Below are 8,215 nucleotides of genomic sequence, written 5' to 3' on the forward strand. Positions count from 1 at the left end.
AATATATAAATATCGCATGTCATTATTAATTATGATAAGTCTCTTTAAGCCCCATGATCATGACAATTGTTGGTCTTCTAATACTCATTAACAAAGTATTTTAAAAGTTTTATGGAAAAATTGGGTATCCTATTTTTATGTTTGACACTTTTTATATTTAAAATAATATGATTATAAAGTTATATTTGATAACTATACCATGTCTTTCATTGCGTCCTTATAACTACAAATTTAGTTTTTACATAATATTCATATTTATAACAACTACAATAAATTATGGGTGATCTAGCAAAATAGCTAAATTACCACGACGAGACTGGCCTCGAGCGGGGATAGGGGTGATGCTGAATCTTTGGTACTGCTTACGCTAACCGCTATGGTTTTCTCTAGTAAATCATCAAACTTAACATATGATCCTGAAAGTGAAAAAGGTGATTTTGTTGGTTTCAGTTAAAAATTACTTATCATGTATTAATTACATTATAAATATTTCATGTTCATTCTTTTCAATATTATGAATATAGCAAATGAAGTCGAAATATTGTCGAAGAAGCGGAAAAAATATGTTCCTTTAGATTCTAGAAATCAAAATCCCCCCAAAAAAAAGTAATTGATATTCAAAAATCATATTCCTCAAGAAAATTCCCAAGTCGTTTGAATATGCAAAGAAGTTCATATATGTACAAGTGGTGGAAAGAAAAACATAAACAGGAGCTGCTGCTCCTCTTCCTCTTGTTCATCTTGAAACTCAAATATTTGGTTCTCGCCTCGACAGTTTTCTCCGCTACTACCACAAATTGTTATGCATCCTTCGAATTTTTCAGAAGAATGCGAGCTTCATCTATAAGCTCTTCTAAGTCCGATTCCAAATTTCAACGGCAAGTGTAGCTCTTTCCGCCGTGACAAAACTGGCCTCGAAGAGGGATAGGGGTGAGGCTGAATCTTTGGTATGTTGGAAAATTGTGTATTTATTGATATTAAAGAGAAGTTAATATCAAGTTATTGGCTAATTTGTGGAAATTTCTTTGTGGGATCTAGTCATCGAAACTGGAATGTTTTTACTGATTCTTATTCATCGTTGTGAGAGGTATACGATCGGTTATTTATTTGCCAAAATCGGAGTTAAGATGAATGAGAAATTATTGTTTAAAATGTGTTGAAAGACATCATTAATTTTGACATGTTTACCATGTTAAAGTGCACTTATGGGCTGATAATTTCATGCATTCAAAAGAGATCAAAACTAACAATAGTTTATAGAAGTAATGAATTATTTCTTTCATTGCCAAATAATTTCAAAATAGACCCCGTGATAATTCCCACCACAGCTACAAGACCTACTTAGTAGGTGATCGAACTGGAATGGGCCTGGCTTGAAATTAGCAGTCAGCTACTCGACCTCAAAGGTCTCCAAGTATAAGTCTAACTACCAAAATGGAAATTGCTTCTAGTAGCCGTTTTTGTATGTCGTTGCGAAAGTAGTATATTTAAAACTTTATTGCAACAATAGCTTTTTTATGTTGTAAATAGTCACATAATTTTTCTTGATGTTTACAATTTTTTTAAAAATTTTTATTGCTTTTGACTTTATTTAACTTTATTTATCATTTACAATTTAATTTAGAAGGAAAATAATTGTTTACCGTTTGAAAAACAGCTATTTTTAAAAGTATTTGTAATATCAGTTATTTTTGAAATATAAACTTAAAAAGTGATATTTTTTTAATATCCCCAACTACTGACTAGTATTGATATTTAGTTATCTTTAGTTATAATTAATCCTTTTTTTTATATTTAAATCAAGATTAAATCTTTTCTCTATTTGTTTTATTTTTTTAACAATGTATGAACAAAATAAACAAACTCATTTTAGTTTTGTGTTTCCGCATGTCAATTGTGGGTTTATGTCCCAAAAGTGTATTTGTCGTCTTTCGAGTTTTTCTACTCGAGGTTTAACCGTACAAGTACTCAGACGTCTTTTTACGTTGCAGGTGACCTGTGTCTCGGATGTTTGGATTCATCCATTAATCTTGTACAGTTTATTAAACAAGTTATGAAGTTATTCTAAATATAGTATGTAAAATTGAATACACATAATGTGCGATCAATGCATTCTAGTTTTGAATCGTATTCAATTTAAAGTCTTACGTTTCTTGTGAATTGGTATTTGATGTATGTATTTATGAGTATTTTACAAGTTATCTAATGAAAAGTCTTTTAATTGTTTTTTTTTAAATGCCCTAAAAAAATGATTAAAAAAAAAAAATACTGTGCTAGTTACTTTCCATGAAGCAAAGCAAAAAAAAAAAAAAAAAAAAAAAAAAAATTAAGCAATGCAGACGATAACTAGTCCTCCATTATCTTACTGGTGTTTTGTAAACGGTACCAATCTGACGACCACAAACCTTAGATTCAACAAATCCTTTTCCAAGAACACTCAAATCCACTTTAGAGCTACCACCACTCACTCTCAAACACACAGTCGCAGCAAAGAGCAACGCCGAGCCAACGGCAAAATCACCGAAACCGACCTATATCCGAATTACCGCCTTATCCTTCACTTTTTCTCCTACGATCGCTCCGAAACCTCTGATAATCGGAGCCTGGAACCCCAGAATCGCGGCGAAGAGGGCGACGAGGGAGAGCGAGGGTTGGAGAAGAGAAGGGGACTTTTCGCGAACATGTGGTGGGCAGATTTCAAAGCGGCGCTAGGGCAGAGGTTCAACTCCGGCGCGATTATGTGCTCGGTGAGGGTGGTGCTGAAGGACCGGAGCTTGGCTCTTCCACACGTGTCGGTCAGGGACATAAGCCACGTGGATTGGAGTGAGCTCAGACGGAGAGGTTTCGAGGGCGTTGTGTTCGACAAGGACAACACGATCACCGCTCCTTATTCGCTCCGGTTGTGGGGCCCACTTTCTCCGTCGCTGGAGCAGTGCAAGGCCGTTTTCGGGCCCAACATCGCCGTCTTCAGCAACTCCGCCGGTACAATGAAAAATAAAAAAAAAAACACAAATTACAAGAAGCTATTTCAGAATTTGTGCTATTTGAACTCTCGACCTCACAGGCATGAACTTTTTGCTTATGTGGTGTCAATATGTGGCTTTTCATTAGGGCTGTTTGAATACGATCACGATGGCTCGAAGGCCAGGGCGTTGGAGAGTGCGATCGGTATCAAAGTGATACGGCACAGTGAGTGTCTCTTGTTCTCTTCTTGTCAGTTGTTTTTGGCATTTATTATTATGCGTCAGATAGTCGTAATTGTTAATATTGTAGGAGTGAAGAAACCGGCTGGGACAGCCGAGGAAATCGAGAAGCACTTTGGGTGCGATGCGTCTCAGCTTGTTATGGTATGTCAGATGTGTTTTGTCGTTTTCGTAAGAGCTCTCGAAGAGGCTCTTCTGGTTATTGTCTTTATTGGGTTTTTTCTTCATTATTGTCTTTTTTTAACAGGTGGGCGATCGGCCTTTAACGGACATTGTGTACGGCAATATGAACGGTTTTCTGACTGTACTAACCGAGCCTCTTACTCTCGCTGAAGAGCCATTCATCGTTAGGCAGGTTGGTTATTCTCTTTCGGCGTTTTTCCATTCCTTTTCTTGCTCGTGCTTTTAAAACCGTAGATGTTATCGAGTCATCATTTGATGGAATGTCAATCTTTTTGGGATACTGAAAGTGAACTGAATACCATAAATGGGTGTGATCAATTCAACAGATTTAGCATTATCCGGGGAGTGGTTTTATTGCTTATTATTCATCTGCTATCTATGAGTATCTATGCCTATTCATCGTTCACTTATGATTCCGATATAATGAATTGCAGGTTAGGAAACTAGAGAAGGCCATCGTGAAATGCTGGTCTTCGAAAGGGTTGAATCCAACGGCTCACAAGCTATTGCCAGATGCCAGTCAATGTGTAATTGACTCACGAATCGGGTGAGAAAGTGGAAAAGCTTGTATTCTTTTAGGAATCAGAAAATGATTCTTCGGCTCTGTCATTCTTCTGATTTACGAAGAAAGGAATATAAGTTTTTTTTTTGCCGAGTTTGACTATGCTAAATCTTAAAGCAGGAGCTTGATGGAGAGTTGGTCGGAAATCAAAAACTAACAGTCCACGCCTCCAATTAGTTAATTAAGTGAAATAGAAATTTAATTGAAATCCACAATGAAGCTTCATGACCTCGGAATATAAAATCTGATCCAACTGTGCCTAGAGAGTTCTCATGAAATTTCATTTCCTAATTCTCTCTTACTTGACCACTTTCTTTGAGTATCTTCTAACCAAAAAAGTCTCCATCTAATTTGGTAGAGTTTGGTTCCTTCCTCTACCTAATCAAACAAAGTTAGACCGAGTTTTGTTTTTTCCTAAATATGGTATCACAAAAAGCTTACAAAGTTGTTGACCTTGAAATCGAATCCGTCTCTGTTTATTTCTCATTTCTTTTTCTTTCCTCATGTGTCCAATGTTATAATAATACATAATTCAACTGTCAAGACAACATCTGAGTATTCATGGGGGATTTTTTTTAAAAAAGGTCAATCTTGACATTTTTTATCTTTGTTATTTTCGATGTCAAGATTAGGTATTTTTACATGGCGCCTAAGCATGGTTTGAGGGTCATTCTCGTTCCCATTTACTTTATTAAAGTCGGTAATAGTTCTGAATCTTTTGGAACTTCAATGAGTCTGTAAAGATAACAGGTTTCTCATCTATGATTAATGAGTCAAATGGAAGGTCAAATCTAAGCTGTGAAATTGATAACAGGTTTCTCATCTATGATTAATGCGTAGCTAGACTTGTGCGGTATTACTATGGCTTGATCGAAAGCTAATCTGCAAAGATACCATTTTGATCACTGTCTAACACATGTACTTCATGGCTGTGTAAGATCTTGAAAAGCCAAAACTTTAATGAGCCTCATCAAACTGATGAAATAGAATTTCATAAAGAAAATTCAAAAATCACCCCCATTTTACAAAAGAATGCTAGCTTCCATGACAGACTTGACTCTACGAACTGATTGAGCTACAAATATACACGAAAATAGAACAAATGCCAACACATACGTATGAGAGCTTTCTTTGATTCTCTTCTTTTCACTTGATCAAGTCACGGTTTTGGGGGATATTTTGATAGGCATTCCATGGGTCGGAAATGGAAGAGGGTCAACAGTGATGGTCTCATCAGGTTGGATGAGAGACCAGTCATACCTTGTGACTACAAAGTGTAGAAAGATGAGTATGGTCAACTTAGCCAGTTGATACCCGGCACAAACCCTAGGCCCGCCCCCGAAAGGAAGGAACGCGTAAGGCGGGACCGGCTCGTCAAACCTGCTTGGCTTGAAACTCATCGGATCTGCAAAATACTCCGCGTTGTAATGGGTCCCGTAAGCTGTCCAAAGTACCTGCGAAAACCATCAGAGAATATGATTATTTTTTTTATTATTATTTAGTTCTGGTCAGCCACATCAGGTTGTTTCTTGGGATGCAAGAAAACTGTTTTTCTTTTACCTTCCAGCCTTTTGGGATGGTGAAACCTTGGTAGTCGATGTCGACGATGGCTTTTCGGAAAGAGCCGAAGATCGGTGGGAAGAGCCTCATGCTCTCCCGCGCGACTTGCCAGCTGTACGTCATCTTCTTTATGTCGTCCAAAGTCAGTGTCTCTCCGGGTCTCTTTTCTCTCATCAAATCAACGTGTTCTGCAAGAGGTAAAGAAAAGAAAAAGAAATTTAACGGCAATGCAAGTCTTCAAAAGAGTTCTAGAGTTATATGCATTTAACGGCAATAACAACTGATATGTTATCACTCCGCCCAAAAAAAAAAAGGTAAAATATACGCATAATATCAAGCAAATCCATTGCAAATCATATATCGACAGATTTCCAGCTCCAGCTTAAGAAGAAAGCATTTTCAATAACTAGCCTATTATACAAGTGACATTTTAATCACTAAAACTAAATAGTCTTCTGCCTGATACATGAACTCTGTGTAGAGACTAAACTGTTACGCACCGAATATTTTAATAATTATTTGAATGTTTTTCAGAAGGCTTATATTTAAGGAAAATTTGGGCATAATGAAAAAAGAACAAAAAAAAAAAAGGTTAAAAAATGTCCCATTTTTACACATTTTCAGTGCTTAGCATAACCAGAAGAATATTTGACACACCTTGAAGTAGGAGGGCATGGCAATTGGGGTGCTGAGACAACATCTTGAAGGTCATGGCAATGGCGAAAGAAGTGGTGTCGTGTGCTGCGAAAACGAGAAGAACGATATTGTCCACAACCTCTGTCTCGCTTATCTCTCCCCGAACCATCCCTTCCACCAGCCTCGAAAGCAACATCCCTTCTTCTCCTTCTTCTTTTGCTCCTCTCATAATTCCCTCCGATAATATCACCCTTTCCTTCTCCCTCACCACCTCCACGATCAGCCTCTCGATCTCTTTCCTCGCCTTCTTCGCCCTCGAGAATTTCGTCCCAGGAAACCCGATCGGCGGCGCAAAAACCCCCTCCAAAACCCTCTCGAAAGTCTCCAAAACCCCCGGCTTCACTTCGATCCCGAGCAAGCACTCGAACACGATGGTGAAGCTCATCGTCTTGGCCGAGCGATATAGGCTGATGATCCGATCCTCATCTGGATTCCCTTCCCAATGCTGCCCTAGATGAAGCCCAACGGATCGACATATCTTGGGGACCAAGGCGTTGAGCCCTACGGGGCCGAAAGTCGAGCTGATGAGCCCTCTGAGACAGCGGTGTTGCTCGCCTTGCTTCTCCATGATCGAGTCTCTCCCCATGAGCTGGACCGCGGCCGAGGGCCACGAGCTTATCACAGTCTTGAACTCGTTGGAGAGAACGAATCTGTTGGCATCGGATCCGTTGACTATCACCGTCGGAGATCCCATTATATGGGTCTTGAAAACGTTGCCGTGTTTCGACGTCCGTGGCTGAATGAAGTCCTCAAACAGCCGGTTTTTCTTCTGCGCTTTGTAGAAATACCACGTCTCGCCGATCCACGGGAACCCCATGTTCCCCGGTGGAACGGGCTTCTTGGTCCTTCCATGGCTAAGCTTCTTCGAGAGGATAATGAGGAAAACCAAGGTTGAGGCTAGAAGACCGAAAACACAGACGGGAATGTTGGTGACTCCTTCACAATTCATTGTTATTGGTGATAGGTTCTTCATAATATTATTGAGATATTGGTTTTGTAAGATCAGGCGAGAGATTGTTGCTTTATATCTAAGAAAAAAAATCTTAATGACCTTGTTGATAATAATGCAAGCAAAGTAAACAAAAATATTAATTATTCCGACACCTCAATTATGAAGTGATCATAATCACTCTGGGATATACGTAAGCTCAAAGTTGACTGAATATGTCTATGCACGTTTTGTTATATTAATACATCATTATATGTTAGAGGCTCTTTGCATGTGCTTTCTATATATCTATATCTGTTGCAATATTGGAAACCATTAATTAATAATCACCATGGATATTAATTTGTAACAATCATAGTCTCATCAATCGCGGAGGGAACACAGTGGGTAAGTTTGTCCAATCATATCTTTTAAAGATTAATTGGAATAATTATGTTACTATGCATTAGTAACAATCATAGTCTCATCAATCGCTGAGGGAACACAATGGGTAAGTTTGTCCAATTTCATATCTTTGAAAGATTAATTGGAATAATTATGTTACTATGCATTAGTAACAATCATAGTCTCATCTATCGCTGAGGGAACACAATGGGTAAGTTTGTCCAATTTCATATCTTTTAAAGATTAATTGGAATAATTATGTTAATATGCATTAGACCAATAGCATAAGAAGGCGTTTGCTTTTGGAGAAGAAAAAGGTCCAGTCATATTTATATTTACGTTTTAGCATTTATTCAACCTTTAGTAAGTTTTTGGTAAATAATCATTTATTAACACGCGTAAACTGATTGAAATACCCTATCAAAATTTTCGGTACACGATAATAATCATTTACTATGAGCATTAATTAGTAATCACGATAAAGAAGGAAACAAAATCCACCATACACGTTTTCACTATTTACATTGTTTGTTGACTTTTTCCTCATAACTAAAGAAATCAGTTGATTATTCAGTAATTACATTTTTTCAGAGTTATTTGATTTTTTAAATGATATTTGTAACATTTTGGGAAAATTTGACGATTTTTATATATTGCATATTAAAGACTATTTACAGT

General features: G+C 37.5%; 2 protein-coding genes across 2 annotated transcripts; one reads left to right on the top strand and one right to left on the bottom strand.

Moving 5' to 3' along the window:
- Positions 1–2,304: 2,304 nt before the first annotated feature.
- On the top strand, positions 2,305–4,038 carry LOC149407118 (haloacid dehalogenase (HAD) superfamily protein). The gene is made up of 5 exons (XM_089611217.1): positions 2,305–2,982; positions 3,112–3,189; positions 3,274–3,347; positions 3,451–3,558; positions 3,821–4,038. Exons 1-5 carry the CDS (start codon positions 2,334–2,336, stop codon positions 3,935–3,937), a joined length of 1,026 nt encoding a protein of 341 aa, XP_089467343.1. The 5' UTR covers positions 2,305–2,333; the 3' UTR covers positions 3,938–4,038.
- A 46-nt stretch (positions 4,039–4,084) lies between these two features.
- Positions 4,085–7,269, bottom strand: CYP718 (cytochrome P450, family 718). Its single transcript, XM_089611209.1, has 3 exons — positions 6,166–7,269; positions 5,509–5,696; positions 4,085–5,402 (listed from the first exon to the last, which is right to left on the bottom strand). Exons 1-3 carry the CDS (start codon positions 7,175–7,177, stop codon positions 5,103–5,105), a joined length of 1,500 nt encoding a protein of 499 aa, XP_089467335.1. The 5' UTR covers positions 7,178–7,269; the 3' UTR covers positions 4,085–5,102.
- Between the last annotated feature and the right edge of the window lie 946 nt (positions 7,270–8,215).

The sequence above is a fragment of the Urtica dioica genome, chromosome 1 (assembly GCF_054948205.1).
Source record: "Urtica dioica subsp. dioica isolate 48M chromosome 1, U.dioica_male_clone48M_v1_H2, whole genome shotgun sequence".
NCBI classification, from domain to species: Eukaryota; Viridiplantae; Streptophyta; class Magnoliopsida; order Rosales; family Urticaceae; genus Urtica; species Urtica dioica.

Bases quoted from the DNA above. Each gene is read 5' to 3' on its own strand.
- CYP718 (XM_089611209.1), bottom strand. From the start codon at position 7,177: ATGAAGAACCTATCACCAATAACAATGAATTGTGAAGGAGTCACCAAC. The intron at 5,697-6,165 runs GTGTGTCAAATA...TACCTCTTGCAG, and splicing joins CCATGCCCTCCTACTTCAAG to AACACGTTGATTTGATGAGA. The intron at 5,403-5,508 runs GTAAAAGAAAAA...TGGTTTTCGCAG, and splicing joins CCATCCCAAAAGGCTGGAAG to GTACTTTGGACAGCTTACGG.
- LOC149407118 (XM_089611217.1), top strand. From the start codon at position 2,334: ATGCAGACGATAACTAGTCCTCCATTATCTTACTGGTGTTTTGTAAAC. The intron at 3,348-3,450 runs GTATGTCAGATG...TTTTTTTAACAG, and splicing joins ATGCGTCTCAGCTTGTTATG to GTGGGCGATCGGCCTTTAAC. The intron at 3,559-3,820 runs GTTGGTTATTCT...AATGAATTGCAG, and splicing joins AGCCATTCATCGTTAGGCAG to GTTAGGAAACTAGAGAAGGC.